The sequence below is a fragment of the Oncorhynchus mykiss genome, chromosome 15 (genome assembly GCF_013265735.2).
Source record: "Oncorhynchus mykiss isolate Arlee chromosome 15, USDA_OmykA_1.1, whole genome shotgun sequence".
Classification (NCBI taxonomy): domain Eukaryota; kingdom Metazoa; phylum Chordata; class Actinopteri; order Salmoniformes; family Salmonidae; genus Oncorhynchus; species Oncorhynchus mykiss.
The window spans coordinates 62,752,015-62,770,949 of NC_048579.1; the positions used below are offsets into that span (position 1 = coordinate 62,752,015).

General features: G+C 40.5%; 1 protein-coding gene across 1 annotated transcript; it reads right to left on the reverse strand.

The window, feature by feature from the left end:
- Nucleotides 1–2,941: 2,941 nt before the first annotated feature.
- LOC110490571 (4-galactosyl-N-acetylglucosaminide 3-alpha-L-fucosyltransferase 9) lies at nucleotides 2,942–14,786 on the reverse strand. The gene is made up of 2 exons (XM_021564001.2): nucleotides 14,680–14,786; nucleotides 2,942–4,580 (listed from the first exon to the last, which is right to left on the reverse strand). The coding sequence occupies exon 2, from the start codon at nucleotides 4,569–4,571 to the stop codon at nucleotides 3,423–3,425; it is 1,149 nt and encodes a 382-aa protein (XP_021419676.2). The 5' UTR covers nucleotides 4,572–4,580; nucleotides 14,680–14,786; the 3' UTR covers nucleotides 2,942–3,422.
- Nucleotides 14,787–18,935: the final 4,149 nt, after the last annotated feature.

Genomic DNA, 18,935 nt, shown 5'->3' on the forward strand with positions numbered 1-18,935 from the left:
GCTCTTTCAGAGTTACCATCAGGTTATTGGTCACCTCCCTGACCAAGGCCCTTCTCCCCCAATTGTTCAGTTTGGCCCGGCGGCCAGCTCCAGGAAAAGTCTTGGTGGTTCCAAACATTTTCAATTTAAGAATGATGATGGAGGCCACTGTGTTCTTGGGGACCTTCAATGCTGCAGAAATGTTTTGGCTCCCTTCCCCAGATCTGTGCCTCGACACAATCCTGTCTGGGAGCTCTACGGAGAATTCCTTCAACCTCATGGCTTGGTTTTTGCTCTGACATGCACTGTCAACTGTGGAACCTTATATATATATATATAGAGGTGTACCTTTCCAAATCATGTCCAATCAATTGAATTTACCACTGGTGAACTCCAATTAAGTTGCGGTGTAATGTGTATGCTGGGAGTCGTGAAGCAACTACAGGGAGTGCAAATTTAATAATAAATAGAACATAACAAGAAACACGAATAGCGTACAGGCATGAAGCAGATTCAGTAACTCCCGAGGATAGAACCAAAGGGAGTGACCGATATAGGGGAGGTAATCAGGAAGGTGATGGAGTCCAGGTGCAGGTGCGTGTATCGATGGTGACAGGTGTGCCTAATTATGAGTAAACTGGAGTCAACGAGCGCCAGAGAAGAGGAGCAGGAGTAGACGTGACAGTACCCCCATCCCTGGCGCACGGCCCCAGCCGCAGGACGCCGACCAGAGGGACGATCCCGAGGACCAATCTAAAAGCTCATGGGGGCGAGGCTCATAGCCAGATTTAGATATTCTTTAGCCTATAGCTGTGGTCTGACCGTGACAATGATCTACAGTGCATTCGGAAAGTATTCAGACCCCTTGACTTTTCCCAAATGTTTTATCGTTACCGCCTTATTCTAAATTTGATTAAATTGTTTGTTTACAAAAATATAAATGCAACATGTAAAGTGTTGGTCACATGTTTCATGAGCTGAAATAAAAGATCCCAAAAAGTTTGCTGATGTCAACATTGTGAACAGAGTGTCCCATGGTGGCGGTGAGGTTATGTTGTGGGCAGGCATAAGCTACAGACAACAAACAGTTACATTTTATCAATATCAATTTGAATGCACAGAGATACTGGGACGAGATCCTGAGGCCCATTGTCTTGCCATTCATCTGCCCCCATCAGCTCATGTTTGCAAGGATCTGCACACAATTCCTGGAAGCTGAAAATGTCTCAGTTCTACCATGGCTTACATACTCAGACATGTCACCCATTGAGCATGTTTGGGATGCTCTGGATCAACGTGTTCCAGTTCTCACCAATATCCAGCAACTTCACGAAGCCATTGAAGGAGTGGGACAACATTCTACAGGCCACAATCAACAGCCTGGTCAACTCTATGCAAAGTAGATGTGTCATGCTGCATGAAGCAAATGGTGGTCACACCAGATACTCAGTGGTTTTCTGATCCATGCCCCTACTTCTTTTTTTTTTTACTGTATCTGTATTCCCTGTCATATGAAATCCATAGATTAGGGCCTTTTTTTCAAATGAACTGATTTCCTTATATGCACTGTAACTCAGTAAAATGTACATGTTTTTACAAGTATTCTACAATACTCAATGCACATTCATTCCAGACCTTGGTTTTTAATAATCCGACAGTATTCAGTACATGACATATCTTTAAGGTCTTACAACTCTTTTCATTGTGTGGGAAATTCCTCACACCTGTACTTTCCCCCTCCCCCTTTCAAAGCATACTCAAAGGCACAGTAAGGACACAACTCATTTATCTTTCTGTCTGTGCAGTAAGGTTGTATGGTTTCCTTTGTTTTGTGCTGGTAGGTAAACAATGCAAAAACAAATATATGCAAAGGGTTTGCTCTGTTTGGGCCATTGTAGTTTTTCTGCGGGTCAAATCTCCGATATGGGCAGTGGAGTAAATGAGTGCATATTCTGAACTGATCAAGTAGGTGGACATGGTGTGGCTGCTGTGAGGTGGTCAACATTAATACAAATATCCACACATCTTTAACAATAATATTTAAAATTCATTGCATTCTCACATCAATTTCAAATCTCTAAAAGCAATAAAAAAAAAGATTCATGCACAGCATTTGTACATTACATGATCTTAATATGGGTAATATTTTACATTACATGATGTTAATGTGGGTAACATTTCACATCACATGTTGTTAATGTGGGTAACATTTTACATTACATGATGTTAATGTGGGTAACATTTCACATCACATGTTGTTAATGTGGGTAACATTTTACATTACATGATGTTACTGTGGGTAACATTTCACATCACATGTTGTTAATGTGGGTAACATTTTACATTACATTATGTTAATGTGGGTAACATTTGACATTATTAGGTAACAAGTAATTTTACACGTTCCCCCCTCTTTTCTCTGTTGTGTATTGTATGGTTTGTGTGCACCCCAGAAAGAGTGGCTGTTGCATGTGCAACAGCTACTAGGGCTCCTAATATTCTAAAGGGTTGTTTTGTTTCAAGAAAGAGTGTCTTGTCCATCCCTTCAATATTTTAAGTAGAAATTGTGCACCAGTATTGGATTTTAAAACCCTGTTATATTAAATGAGGTGCCCTTTAATATAGACCACATGGAGAATTCAATAACAGTTTTTTTTATACGAATAAAGACTTCAAGTGCTAAAATGTAGCATTTTGACATGTCCCTCCATGCACTCTCTCATTTTGACATGTCCCTCCATGCACTCTCTCATTTTGACATGTCCCTCCATGCACTCTCTCATTTTTACATGTCCCTCCATGCACTCTCATTTTGACATGTCCCTCCATGCACTCTCTCATTTTGACATGTCCCTCCATGCACTCTCTCATTTTGACATGTCCCTCCATGCACTCTCTCATTTTGACATGTCCCTCCATGCACTCTCTCATTTTGACATGTCCCTCCATGCACTCTCTCATTTTGACATGTCCCTCCATGCACTCTCTGATTTCTAGGAAGATTTGAACCCGCTTAACCCCAACATTTCTCCAAGTTTTCCCCATCATTTTAAAGCCTTAGTTATTTTGTTGCGTTGAATATGAAGAGTTACATTTGTGATTAGTGATCCATTTATCCCTCATTTTAAGCTCTACCTTGTTACGTGAACTGAACTTTGGTTTTAATATGGGGAAAAACTATTCCGGATTAAATATTTTTCTTAAAAGAATCTTTGAACATTTAATAGTCGAATCATAGTGTAAAAGCAGGTGAACTGGTTCTACTCTTCTTGGAAATGTTCTAGTGTTTTGTGGTGAAGAAAAAAAACCTGCTCAGTTTTTTACCGTTACACTTCTCAAAAGGTACCAAATTGGTGGAACGACCCTAAACTATTCCACACCTGGTTGTCCAGCATACAATACTCTTCACACAGCCACATTGTTGACCACTACAAATGGGTCACTTAGCCCCAAAACCATTTATTTAGATGATGAAAAGTTTTGTATCCTTTATTTCTTTGAATGTAATCACATGAGCGACAGGCGTGCTCAAGTCCAAACCACCATTGTTGAACTTTAAAGTTATTTCGCCAAGTGAAGTACCTCATGTATTCTTCATTTTTCTGGTCGAGAAAGAGAAGCTTCTTTGCCAGCTCCTCTGTAGAGGAGAAGTCATCCACATGGATGAAAGAGTCCCTTGGGATAAATTGCTCGTAGTTGTCCCTGGATGGACCTAGAACAATGGGCACTGCTCCCAACTTCATAGCGTTGAACAGCTTCTCTGTAGCATAGTCTTTGTAGAGGGAGTTTTCAAATGCCAGGTAGAATTTACAGCTGGACAGCGTCTTTGAGTAGTCTTGGTTTTCAAGGTATCTACTAAAATGTCTCCCATAGGCCTCTACTTTGACATGCCTACTGAGCTCGTTGAACACCTGTACCCTCTTGTAGTTTGGGTTCCAGTTGCTCACTACCCAGCAGACTAATTTGTCCTTCTTGGGCAGCTCAAAGATTTTATCCTCACTGGTTACCTCAACAAGCGACCCATAAGGAACCTTGATATCAGAATCCAGTCGATAACTGGCAGTCAAATTGAACAAGTGGTCAACACCAGGGATCCTGTTTGTGTTAGCCGGTGATTCTGCATTCCACCACACCCATTTCTGGAACCATGGACGTTGCTCTTGGGGCATGTTCTTCAGGTCTCCATGGATGTCTCTATGGTGGAATATGACACCGTGCGCCTTGCTGTAAAGGTTTTTATCCACTGTTAGGTGACAGCCTTTGATGTTAAAGTAGACACAAGAGTCTATGTCAAAGGCCTGACCAAATGGCCACATCCAGATCAAAATGATAGTGTCTGTGTCTCCGTCATCATCGGCCTGAATGGCTGTCTGTGCATGGTGTGTTTTTTGCCCTGTGTGGTTCCCTGCCATACTTACTTGAGGGCAAGGAGAACAACCAGCCTTCCCCTCGTGGGATGCCTGGTCAGTAGGGCATGAAAGGAACTTGATCTGGGGTTTGTAGTAAATTAAGAATATTCCCACGAAGCCCGCCATAAAAAAACAGCCAATCAGAACAGGCCGTAGAACCCCCTTGGAAGCCGGAGTGGACATACCTTGACCCTTTGAAAGAGAAAAGAGACCAATCAAAACCACTCTAGAATATCAACAACAACTAGAAAAGTATTTATGGACGTGAAATACTCTATAATAATGGCAGTGACTGGTTATAGCTGAAAAAGTAGTTAGATAGAAAAATGTATTGAATGTATTATATAGAATTTATATTAGAATCTTAATGTGACAAAAATCATTTGTTATAAGCAGTTTTAAGAGGACGTCATTCCCCCCCACCCCCCGCCCCTCAATCACTGCAGGTCATTCCCTTTCAGTCTAAACTGTCACGCCTGCCCCCGCTCCCCCTCTCTGACGCTCAAGGGCGCCAGGCAGCCCATCATTACGCAAACCTGTTACGCGCATCAGCGCTTCATGGGACTCACCTGGACTCTATTACCTTATTGATTGCCTCCCCTATATCTGTCACTTCCCCAGTTTCTTCCCTGTGTCTGCATTGCTGTTTTGTTCCTTGTCCAGACGCTGTTCTTGGGCTTTTTTCTTGTCCGTTTATCCATTAAATCTTCACTCCCTGTACTTGCTTCTCGTCGCCCAACGTCTGTCCTCACACTAAACTATGTATATCAAAACTAATTTCCCACATTTAAAAATAGAGTTAGCCTAAAGACAAGATTCAATTGACAATAGTCTGATGGTTGAGAATATTATCAATTGTTAAATTGTATATGAATAATCTAATGAACATCTGCAGCTTGGAATTGACACAGAGGCAGGTAAACGGTGTGCCAAAAAAGTTACTTTTTAAAATTCTCCTACAAATCACAAGCAGGTAAGATGTTTTGATGTCTATATTGTGTCAGAAAGAGCAGCTGAAGTAATTCCAAATCACTTATCCTTGCCATACAACTCTTAAAATGACCCCTTGAGCTACCATATATTTGAAGATATAACTTTTTGGCACAATTAATGGGAAAGTGGGATACCTACAACGGAATGACTCAACCAAAATGTGTGTTCTGCATTTAACCCAACAACTCTGAATAACAGTGATCCCATCCATGCCTCCTCCACGTGAACTCAACACTCAAAGAACAGTAATATATCTAAATGGAAAATATGCCATTCTGTTCTTTTGAAATGCTTTCCCTTAAATTCATGATGCTCCTTAAGACCTGTCTTTAACAAATGAATTATCTTTGACAGTGTTTATTTTAACACTTGAATTGTGTTCTTTTTTTCATCTGCACGCATGGCCTGCAGTTACATAAACAAATGCAAACGCTATTGTGTCCTTTCATGTACATTTTCTTGAATATTCTAATGTTACCTAAGACCTTCATAAACACAATTAAATGATAGGATATATTAAATGTGTTCTTTAGACTGTTTTAATGTTGACTTTCAAAGGATGGCCGAAGGGGGTCAAAGGAGGTCAGGCTTTTCTAGTGTTAAGCGCTAGAGCTGGTAACATTAATTAATTTCAGCAAGCACATTAACTATCTTCTATGACAATACACCAGGGAACAAAGAATGTAAAATGCATCACTAGTGAAACTGAGGCTAACACAAGGTGTCATTCAGTGCTGTTGATAAATTCAGCATTCATGAGGACCGTGATTATCCTGTATGACGATGTATACAGTATGTACAGCAAACAGTGTACACCAGGGATGGACAACTGCAGTCCTCAGGGGCCTGATGATTGGTGGCACACTTTTGCCCCAGCACTAGCTGACACACACCTGACTCTAATCTACTAAGTTATATGGAATTGTTTTAAGAAGGTCATACCAAGGATCATTTAGCTATTTGGTTTAGAATTTGATTTGGAAGACCTCTTGAAGTTTACATATTTTCAATTTTATTTGGCCTTACTGCTATTAGCCCAAACAAACAATAACATATTCACTAAGTGGAAGAGAGAGTCCCAAAAAAATTCCAAAAGGAAGTGTTTTAAAGTATCTGAGAGATATAAGAAAGATCCGATTTTTATTTTACATGTATTTAAACCCTTATTCTTGGAACGAAACAGTTTCTATATACGGTGCCTTCGGAAAGTATTCAGACCCCTTGACTTTTTCCACATTTTGTTACATTACAGCCTTATTCTAAAGCTCAATCTTTTTTTATCAATCTACACGCAATATACCATAATGACAAAGCAAAAACAGCTTTTTATAAATTGTTGATAATTTGTAAAAAAAAACAACTGAAATTGTTGATAATTTATTTAAAAAACAACTGAAATATCACATTTACATAAGTACCCTATAATGAGTACTTTTTTGAAGCACCTTTGGCAGCGATTACAGCATTGAGTCTTGGGTATGACGCTACAAGCTTGGCACACCTGTATTTGGGGAGTTTCTCCCGTTCTTCTCTGCAGATCCTTTCAAGCTCTGTCAGGTTGGATGGGGAACGTATTTTCAGGTCTCTCCAGAGATGTTCGATCGGGTTCAAGTCCGGGCTCTGGCTGGGCCACTCAAGGACATTCAGAGACTTGTCCCGAAGCCTCTCCTGCATTGTCTTGGCTGTGTGGTTTGGTTCGTTGTCCTCCTGAACGCTCTGAAGCAGGTTTTCATCCAGGATCTCTCTGTATTTTGCTCTGTTCATCTTTCCCTTGATCCTGACTAGTCTCCCAGTCCCTGCTGCTGAAAAAACATCTCCACAGCATGATGCTGCCACCATGCTTCACTGTAGAGATGGTGCCAGGTTTCCCCCAGATGTGACACTTGGCATTCAGGCCAAATAGTTCAATCTTGTTTTCATCAGACCATAGAATCGCGTTTCTCATGGTCGAGAGACTTTCCAAGCGGACGGTCATATGCATTTTACTGAGGAGTGGCTTCCATCTGGCCACTCAACCAAAAAGGCTTGATTGGTGGAGTGCTGCAGAGAGGGTTGTCCTTCTGGAAGGTTCTCCCATCTCCACAGAAGAACTCTAAAGCTCTGTCAGAGTGACAATCAGGTTCATGGTCACCTCCCTGGAAAAGGCCCTTCTTCCCCGATTGTTCAGTTTGGCCGGGTGACCAGCTCCAGGAAAAGTCTTGGCGCTTCCAAACATTTTTAATTTAAGAATGATGGAGGCCACTGTGTTCTTGGGGACCTTCAATGCTGCAGAAATGTTTTGGTTCCCTTCCCCTGATCTGTGCCTCGACACAATCCTGTCTCGGAGCTCAACGGACAATTGCTTCAACCTCATGGCTTGGTTTTTGCTCTGACATGCACTGTCAACTGTGGGACCTTTATATAGACAGATGTGTACCTTTCCAAATCATGTCCAATCAATTGAATTTACCACAGGCAAACTCCAATGAAGTTGTGGTGTCGAGAGCCAAGTACAGGGAGTGCAAAGGTAATAATAAATAGACCATAGTACAAAACAAGAAACCTGAAAAGCGTACAAACATGAAACAGATTCAATAACTCCTGAGGAAAGCACCAAAAGAAGTGACCGATATAGGGGAGGTAATCAGGAAGGTGATGGAGTCCAGGCGAGTCTCATGCCTTATGATTCATGATATGTGGTGTGATCATAACAACATACAGGAACTCAAGTCCTTTTGTTCACCTGACCTAGAATTCCTTACAATCAAATGCCGACCGCATTATCTACCAAGAGAAATCTCTTCGATTATAATCACAGTTGTGTATATCCCCCCCAAGCAGACACATCGACGGCCCTGAAAGAACTTCATTGGACTCTATGAAAACTGGAAACCACATATCCTGAGGCTGCATTTATTGTAGCTGGGTATTTTAACAAGGCAAATCTAAAAACAAGGGTCCTTAAATTATCAGCATATCGAATGCGCGACCTGGGCTGTCAAAAGCCTGGATCATTGTTGTTCTAACTTCTGCGACGCATACAAAGCCCTCCCCCGCCCTCCTTTTGGGAAATCTGATCACTAGTCCATTTTGTTGCTCCCAACATATAGACAGAAACTAAAACAGGAAACGCCCGTGCTCAGGTCTGTTCAATGCTGGTTTGACCAATCGGATTCCACGCTTCAAGATTGCGTCGATCACGTGGACTGGGATATGTTCCGCATAGCATCGCACAATAACATTGATGAATACGCTCATTCGGTGAGTGAGTATATTAGCAAGTGCATCGGTGATCTGTACCCACAGAAACTAATTAAACCTTCCCCAACCAGAAACCGTGGCTTGATGGCAGCATTTGTGCAAAACTGAAAGCGCGAACCACTGCTTTCAATCAGGGCAAGGCGACTGGAAACATGACCGAATACAAACAGTATAGTTATTCCCTCCCCAAGGCAATCAAACAAGCTAAGCATCAGTATAGAGACAAAGTAGAGTTGCAATTCAACGGCTCAGACACGAGAGGTATGTGGCAGGGTCTACAGTCAATCACGGACTTCAAAAAGAAAACCAGCCCCCTCGCGGACCACGATGTCTTGCTCACCGACAAACTAAACAACGTCTTTGCTCGCTTTGAGGACAATACAGTGCCACCACCCGCTACCAAACATGGCCGCTACCAAAACCTGCAGGCTTCTCCTTCACTGCAGCCAACGTGAGTAAAACATTTAAACGTGTTAACCCTTGCAATGCTGCCGGCCCAGACGGCATCCCTAGCCGCGTCCTCAGAGCATGTGTTTACGGACATATTAAATCAATCCCCATCCCAGTCTGCTGTTCCCACATGCTTCAAGAAGGCCACCATTGTTCCTGTTCCCAAGAAAGCTAAGGTAACTGAGCTAAATGACTATCAACACTTACTTAGTAGCACTTACTTCCACCATCATTAAGTGTTTTTTTATTTTTAAACTTGGTTTTTATTGTAGGAACATGAACGCACAAATAAAGTAAACTAAAAGAACAACAAAAAAAGATCTGTCAGTTACAGTGCACGTCATACCTTTATCATCATATTAGTTACATTGACATCTTTGAATTAGACCTTTTCCAAGTACAAAACCCATTTTTCCCAGTATTCTTGACCTCTCTCCTGTTGAGTTCTTAAAGCAAAGGTCTTAGGCTCCATGTGGGGTATTTCTTTTACAACGTCTATCCATTGTGTCACTGTGGGAGGTTCTTTTTGTAGCCATTTCCTAGTGATAGCCTTTTTACTGGCTGCCAGTAGGACCTTCAAGAGGTACTTTTCTCTATTATGTAAGTTATCAGGTATTTCACCCATGTACAAAGAAATTAATGTTTGTTCTATGTCAAATCCTATTATTTTTCCAATGTTAGATCTTATTTCTCGCCAGTAAGTTTCGATTGCGGGGCAAGTCCAAAAGATATGAGAGTGGTCCACCCTCAATAGACCGCATTCTCTCCAACAAGGGTGTAGGGAGCCAGTCTGTTTTGATTTCAGTTTAGGTGTTATGAAGAAACATATAACATTCTTCCAACAGAATTCTCTCCATGACGTGAGTTGGTGGAGCTTTGTTGAGTCTCTAATATGTTCAACCATGTTTCATCAGGTATTTCAATGTTAAGTTCCTCCTCCCATTTCTTTTTAATATAGTTTGTAGAATGTTTCCTTGAGGATTGAATACCCAAGAAGAGATTTGAAATCGTTTTTTGTAACTCCCCAAGTTGTATGCGTTAGTGAATACTTGGATTAATTTTGGAGGTGCTTGAGGGTCAGTCACCTTTATCTCCCTTAAGAAATAGTGTCGAACTTGTAGGTATCTATACAAATCTTGTTTATCCAAGCCATGTTTTTGACTTAGGTCCTGGAAGTTATCTAGGTCCCCATCCCTTATAATTGTACTGAATGATGTGATGCCTTTCTGCGTCCACTGTGTAAATCTGCTGTCCTGAGTTGCAGGGATGAAGCTGGGGTCTAAACCATGTCTTCAGAGAGAAATTAATCCACAGATTTTTGTCTATTGTGTATTTCTTTTACCATGTCTTTATTTCCCAAAACTGTCTGTATGGGTATCTCTGTCAAAGTAGTCTCGATGTCTTTCCATTTGGATTCGTATTCTGAATTGCACCAACACAGCAGAGGTCTCAATTGGGCTGACACATAATAATATTTTAGGTTTGATAAGGCCATACCCCCACAGTTTTTTGGTAATTGTAATGTTGTATATCTAATTCTTGGTCTCTTACTGTTCCAGATAAACCTTGATATCCATTTATCCCATTCCCTAAACTGTTTAGGTGGGATTTCTATGGGCAGTGATTGGAACAAATTCAGCAACCTTGGCAGGATGTTCATTTTGATTGTATCAATTCTACTACGAAGATCTAAGGGAAGTGAATTCCACCTGTCTAGGTCATTATATATTTTCTTGTTGATGTGATCGTAATTCATGCAATAAAGTTTGGGTGTATCTTTTGGTAGATATACTCCAAGATATTTAATAGCTGAAGAGGTCCAGTGGAAGTTATACCCACTCTTCAGCTCTTCCTGTGGGGTATAATTATATAGTAGGTCTTGTGTATGTTAAGCACACAGCCTGAATATGTTCCAAATGTTTGTAAAACATCCAATCAGTCTAGGTCCACTTGAGCCTATATTTCTAAAGTTAGTCTATCATTTTGCTCTGTCCCAATTGAGGGGAGATCAAGTGAGTTCAAAAAGTGCTCTATTGTCTGTGCATCTGCCTTCTCTGGTTGCTTGTACAGATTTGTGTAATATAATTCAAATGCATTCTGTATTTCATCTAACTTGCATGTGATCTTTTTTGTTTTGGGGTCTTTTATTTTGAAAATTGTATTCTGTGCTTGTTGTTTCCTGAGTGTCCATGCAGGTAATTTGGTTGCCTTTGAGCCTGCTTCATAATATCGTTGTTTCAGGAACCTAAGCTTTTTCTCTACTTGTTCTCTATAAATCTGGTCAATTTCCTGTTTTACCTTTTGAATCTCTCGTAATATAAGAGGGTCTTTGTATTGACTATGAGATCGTTCTAAGTTTCTTAGTGTTTCCTGTAATTTCAGCAGTTTCTGTGCTTTAATATTTTTCTTGAGAGCTGATGTGGCTATGATCTTTCCTCTAATAACCGCCTTAGCTGCATCCCACAATGTAGCAGGAGATACTTCCCCGTTATCATTATTCTCCAGATAGATGTTCAATTCAGTCTTTATTGATTCCTTGATCATTCAGCATGCTTGTATTACGTCTCCATATAGTATTTATTGGTTTGCTATCAAGGTGTAGAGTAAGGTAAACTCAATTATGATCTGATAAGTCGCTCTGCCCAGTCCTACAATCCTTAAGCCTGTGTCTATCTGCACTGTACATGAAAAAGTAGTCTAACCTGGAGTATTCAGTGTGGCGGGCTGAGTAAAAAGTATATTCCTTATCGGTCTTGTGGGTGTCACGCCATACATCGAGCAGTCCTAGATCCTGCAGTATCCTATTGATCTTTTTAGCAACTAGACTAATTTTCCTATTTTGATTTGTGCGGTCCAATTTTGAGTTTAGAATTGTGTTGAAGTCCCCTCCACAGATAAGAGTGCCAGTGGTTTCTGTGGCAACTAAATCAAACACCTTCCCGTAGAAGACCATGTCACTCCCTGGGGGTGCGTATACATTACATAATTTAACTTCCTTGTTATCCTTTTTACATTTAACAAGTATAAATCTACCCTCCTTGTCTTTTATTTCTGACATAAACTCAAAATTAACTGAATTTGGGAGCAAGATTGAAACTCCCCTTCTAACCATTTTGTAAGAAGAAACAAAAGTGTTCCTAAATCCCATTTTCTTGAGTTTCTCGTGTTCAGGTGTGGATAAGTGAGTTTCCTGCCAGAATAGTATGTCACCTCTCTCCTGTTTCATCTTTGCTATTACCTTACTTCTCTTGATGTCACTCCCCAGTCCGTTTACATTGAGACTTATGACCTTAAATTCCCGATGATGCATCGATATAAATAAAAAACCCTGGGCACCATATCTGCCTGCTTATCTTGAGCCTAAAAATGAACGACAAATCAAGAACGATAATAAAGTAAACCAAAGTAGGAAAATACTTTGGTATTAGGACTCCCATGTCAGAGGACTGTCTCTTGCCTCTGGAGTTTGAGGAGATGAACCTGTCCGCAGGATGGGCCCCTCGCTCAGATATGAAAATGTGTGACGTAGTCACAGACAAGACCTGGTGGAACCGAAAATAATAAGGGCACCTATTTCGTCGATTATACACATTGGTTAATTACAAGTGAAAACTAAATCGGTCATGCGTGCATATCATGAATCCTCCCCTTGATATGCCCTTCTGTCGCCCCGTTGTCAATGTCATTAATCCTTAGCTAATATATATGTTATTAACGTGACGCTACTTAGTGTGTTCATAAAGAACACATGCTTTTAGCTACTCACCCTTGTTCAGCATTGGGGGAAAATAGGGGATATATTTTACCTATTGTAATGTCAACTGTAACAACCCAAAGTCTTAACAGCTCGCGGTAACTATTAATTCTATTAAATCTGATTCAGTGTTTTCCATCTTCCCGTCGACAATGATCCATAAGAGAGCCTGCTCGAGTCGATTCCCAGGTCACTGTCGTCTTCAAGTATGTCCTTGAATAGACCCTCCACGAAGTTGGGCATAGAGTCTTTTTCTGCGCCCTCTACTACGTTTATAAAGTCTAATGTTGTTTCGACGTGAGAAACCTTCGAGTTCTGTCACGTTTGCCTGTAGTGCGTGTTGGCATAGTATTTCCTTGACTGTGAAGTTCCATGTGTCCATTTCCCCAATGCGCTGTTCTGTGTCCCCCATTCTTGTAGATATGCTGTGAAGTTCTAATTTGTTTTCTTCCAGTTTCTGGTTAATGTCCTTCTTGAACTCATTTAGTTATTTTCTTACATCTTCTCGAAGTTCCTCTCGTAAGCCTGTGGGCGCCTCGCGCAATTCCTGCTTCATCACCTCACGAAATGAGGGTTCTTTTGCTGCTGCTATCTTATTTGCGCTAGCATTAGTCATTTCGGGTTCATTGACGATTATATATTGTGCTGTCTTGTTATGGGCTGTTGTTGTAGCTCCGCAACCTTTTCCTATTTTCTCCTTTTCCATTTTGCATAAGTTATTATAATGCTCAGAGTAAATACTTGAATTTAGGGGGGGAATTCCCCACCTGATGTGCAGTACGAAAAACTAGGCAGCCATTTCCTAAGTTGTCACCGGAAGCCCCCATCATGCTTTGAAAGACTAATCAAGGACCATATCACCTCCACCCTACCTGACACCCAAGACCCACTCCAATTTGCTTACCACAATAGGTCCACAGACGACGCAATCACACTGCACACTGCCCTAACCCATCTGGACAAGAGGAATACCTATTTAAGAAAGCTGTTCATCGACAACAGCCTGGGTCTCGGCCACGCCCTGTGCAACTGGGTCCTGGACTTCCAGAAGCGCCTCTTCAACCTCAGGAGGATGAAGAAATGTGTCTTGTCACCAAAAACACTAAAACTTTTTATAGATGCACAATCGAGCGCATTCTGTCGGGCTGTATCACCGCCTGGTACGGCAACTGCTCCGCCCACAACCGTAAGGCTCTCCAGAGGGTAGTGAGGTCTGCACAACGCATCACCGGGGGAAAACTACCCACCCTCCAGGACACCTACAGTACCCGATGTCACAGGAAGGCCAAAAAAATCATCAAGGACAACAACTACCCGAGCCACTGCCTGTTCACCACGCTATCATCCAGAAGGCGAGGTCAGTACAGGTGCATCAAAGCGGGGACCAAGAGACTGAAAAACAGCTTCTATCTCAAGGCCTTCAGACTGTTAAACAGCAATCACTAACATTGAGTGACTGCTGCCAACATACTGACTCATCTCTAGCCACATTAATAATAAAAAATTGGATGTAATAAATGTATAGCTAGCCACTTTAAACAATCCCAAAAATTCTACCAATCATTAACTAGGACTCATGCCTATTCCTTAGCCTTATCACAAAAAGATCTCTGGTCACTTATTAAACTATATCATAATATGGCAAAGTTGTCTTTAATCAACAATTACTCAATTAAAATAACAAATTAACATAAGAAATAGTTTATCAATGTGAAGTACAAGATTCGGTATGATTTTTGTGATTACTCACAATGCTCTTATTTAGAGTAACAGTTATACAAAACCAGTCAAAACATTGTCACTACTTTGATTATAATGAATAGTTCCTCCTCCGAGCCAAGTTCTCAAACTTACCTTGGTATCCACAATGCCAGGAGAAGATGAAGTATTGTATCACACTGTCTACGTATACCATCCAGGTGTAGAGATCAGTGAGTTGACTGAGTGACGCAGCCAAACGCCTTGCGCCGAGCTACTCTCGGAGACAGGCAGGTTAGGTAAAAAGGTGTGGCTGATATTTACGTTTCCTCTTCACCTGGTTGTCTGATGCAGGCAGGAAGTTTATCAAAGTATGAGTCTACTTTTATCATAGTTATTTAGACCTAACTCCACATTCAAAAGTGAACTTGGAGCATAGTCTATTCTCTCTAATGATTTCTAATCATTTTTTGTTATCGTTGAAAGCTGTCAGAGACTATGTATATAATACAAGAGGGAGCAGTTAAATGGTTGGTCCACACCCCGACAATGAGTAGCCTACAGTACGTAGTGTTTGCATCAACACCATCAACAGGTGATTTTACCTGACAAATAGAGCCCTCAACAGTTTTGTGCCAGCATCATTACAACTTTAACTTCTTTGGTCCGGAACAGTATCTTTCATGTAGTGTGTCTTACTCTGCTGTTATTTGTTGTACTGTAAGTTATTACCCCTGTTGTATTCCAAGTTTATCATTTCGAGTTGTATATCATTTCTATCATTTCTATGCCAGTTGTATGGACATATCGAAGTGACTTTCTAGTTCACTTTCCATTTGAAAAACAACCTATGCTAATTTTACATTGGATTGTGAACCTGCCTAAAGCTAGACACACCATCAACGCCATGGTCATAACCGTATGGTTAAAACTGGTTTGATGAGATCTTAACCTGATATAACAAGTTTTTTTAAAATGTTTATTTCTAAGTGACCTTACCTGTTTCAATTTGTCTGACTCATCCATGGTTATGCCCACTAAGAGAACCTGATTTTAGAAGATCAAAAATACAAAACAATAAATGATAAGAATGAACTATTTTAAATAACTTTGGATTTTAAAAATATATAATTTGAGATTGTGTAACAAAAGAGCATTCCCACTGAGCACACTGGTTAAATCAACATTGTTTCCACGTCATTTCAATGAATAGATGTCAAATTGAAATATTTGCCCAGTTGGTTAGTCTTTCATTCTCTAAACTAGTTCCACCAAGTATGTTAAAAAAACAACACTGAAACTGAACATAACAACATCACCTATTCTGTAATTTACTATATTTGAAAACCAATATAGAATATAATTTGTCTATCACCATAATGAAATGAATAATTTTCTCTACCTTAAAAAAAGCTTGAGTTCTTCAAGTGACAATGACAATGAGTGAGTGTTGAGGGAGTGCATGTTGGACGGTTGTTTGATAAAGCAATAGGTCACAAAATGTCTCTCCCACTTTTTGGTAAAATTCTGCTTCTGGTTTATTCTAGTAGGAACCACGTAAGTTTGTGGGCTAGACTAGTCTAGCAATGCTGCTACAGGAACTATGTAGATGTGGTCAAGTGAATCATGTCTCATCACTGAAAGCAAAATGACTTGTGGACCTGTATTCAATTGCATTTCAAATGAATAAACAGGTACACTTTACTTTTCAACTAAAGCTTTTCAAAATAAAAAATACAATATCAAAGAATAATTATTGAATCAATCTGCCAGCCTTTTATACAACACATGCCAAGCCTATAGGACGGCTGTTTTCATTGTATTGTGGTTGTAGCCCCGCTTCCTGTCAGAATGTATCTGTCTGCGTTCAGTATCTGTCTGTGGTCTGATGTGTTGCAATTTATTCTCACACAATCTAAAAGATCATGGGGGCGAGGCTCATAGCCAGATTGAGATTTTCTTTAGCCTATAGCTGTAGTCTGACGGAAAGTATTCAGACCCCTTGACCTTTTCCCCAAAATACTTTTTCTAAAATGCGTTTTTCTATCCTCATCAATCTACACACACTACCCCATAATGATAAAGCAAAAACAGGTTTTAGACAATCCTGCAAATATTGTTTTACTGAAAAATCATATTTACATAAGTATTCAGACCCTTTACTTAGGACTTTGTTGAAGCACCTTTGGCAGCGATTACAGCCTTGAGTATTCTTGGGTATGATGCTTCAAGCTTGGCACACCTGTATTTGGGGAGTTTTTCCCATTCCTCTCGGCAGATCCTCTCATGCTGTTTCAGATTGGATAGAGAGCGTTGCTACACAGCTGTTTCTAGGTTTCTCCAGAGATGTTCGATTGGATTCAAGACCGGGCTCTGGCTGGGCCACTCAAGGACATTCCTGTGTTGTCTTGGCTGTGTGCTTAGGGTTGTTGTCCTGTTGGAAGGTGAACCTTCGCCCCAGTCTGAGGTCCTGGTTTTCATTGCCTTTGCCTCATCCTGACTAGTCTCCCAGTCCCTGCTGCTGAAAATCATCCCCAAAGCATGATGCTGCCACCACCATGCTTCACCGTAGGGATGGTGCCAGGTTTCCTCTTGACGCGAAGCTTGGCATTTAGGCCAAAGAGTTCAATCTTGGTTTCTTCAGACCAGAGAATGTTGTTTCTCATGTTCTGAGAATCATTAGGAGCCTTTTGGCAACCTCCAAGCGGAATGTGTCGAAAAAGTCAAGGGTTCTGAATACTTTCCGAATACATAAATATGAATGCAACATGTAAAGTGTTGGTTCCATGTTTCATGAGCTGAAATAAAAGATGTAAAACAGAACTGAAAACGCTGCACACTGCTGCTCATGCTCTGTTAAGGGATTTTTTTTAATCTATAATGACTTATGTATACATTTCAATCAGGATGTACTAATCAGAATACTATTATGCTACTGTACATGTATGAATTTTCTCTCTTGATCCCAGTATTGAATATAATGTAGTGAATGTGGTCAAGAGTTTAGAACAATGACGGTCTGTTCCTTGGTACAAATGAATGACCGATATCTCCAGACTGTCTAGAATGCTTATCTACACTGACTGACCTTGGCTCTAGGCGAGGAGGGAAGGCTTGAGAGCTATAGAGCCTTTCTACCAGTGTCAAGAAGAGACAGAACATTTAGAAAACGCTGACGTCATTTTCAGTTTATAACCTGTGGTAAAATGTGTATGTACTCAGTACTCTCTTGAATAAAGTTCTGTTACTTGAGTTTTAAGACCGGTCTCTGTCCATTCCTATAAAATAAGGGTCTTACAAATTCTTATGAATTGACAGAGTGTTTAATTGTAATTGGGAATTAAAACAGAGTAATACAATTCCTTCAACATGCTCCCAGGTGATATTTATTTACCACGTTTCGACCCTTAGGTCTTCATCAGGTAATAAAAGATCCCAAAAAGTTTGCTGATGTCAACATTGTGAACAGAGTGCCCCACGGTGGCGGTGAGGTTATGTTGTGGGCAGGCATAAGCTACAGACAACAAACACAGTTGAATTTTATCAATGGCAATTTGAACAGAGATACCGGGACGAGGTCCTGAGACCCATTGTCGTGCCATTCATCCACCTTTATCCCCTCATGTTTCAGCATGACAATGCAAGGCCCCATGTCGCAATGATCTGTACACAATTCCTGGAAACTGAAAATGTCTCAGTTCTTTTATGACCTGCATACTCACCAGACATGTCACCAATTGAGCATGTTTGGGATGCTCTGAATTGACGTGTTCCAGTTCTCGCCAATATCCAGCAACTTCGCAAAGCCATTGAAGGAGTGGGACAACATTCCATTCAGTACATGACATATCTTTAAGGTCTTACAACTCTTTTCATTGTGTGGGAAATTCCTCACACCTGTACTTTCCCCCTCCCCCTTTCAAAGCATACTCAAAGGCACAGTAAGGACACAACTCATTTATCTTTCTGTCTGTGCAGTAAGGTTGTATGGTTTCCTTTGTTTTGTGCTGGTAGGTAAACAATGCAAAAACAAATGTATGCAAAGGGTTTGCTCTGTTTGGGCCATTGTAGTTTTTCTGCGGGTCAAATCTCCGATATGGGCAGTGGAGTAAATGAGTGCATATTCTGAACTGATCAAGCAGGTGGAAATGGTGTGGCTGCTGTGAGGTGGTCAACGTTAATACAAATATCCACAAATCTTTAACAATATTTAAAATTCATTGCATTCTCACATCAATTTCAATTCTCTCAAAAAGTTAAAACAGTATAATGTTCACGGACAGCACTTGTACATTACATGATGTTAATGTGGGTAACATTTGAAAATGTTTGGTAACAAGTCATATTGCACATTCCCCCCTATTTTCTCTGCAGTGTATTGTATTTATTTATCCTTTATTTAAGTCAAGTCA

Excerpts from the sequence above, each read along its gene's own strand:
- LOC110490571 (XM_021564001.2), bottom strand. The coding sequence starts at position 4,571 with ATGTCCACTCCGGCTTCCAAGGGGGTTCTACGGCCTGTTCTGATTGGC.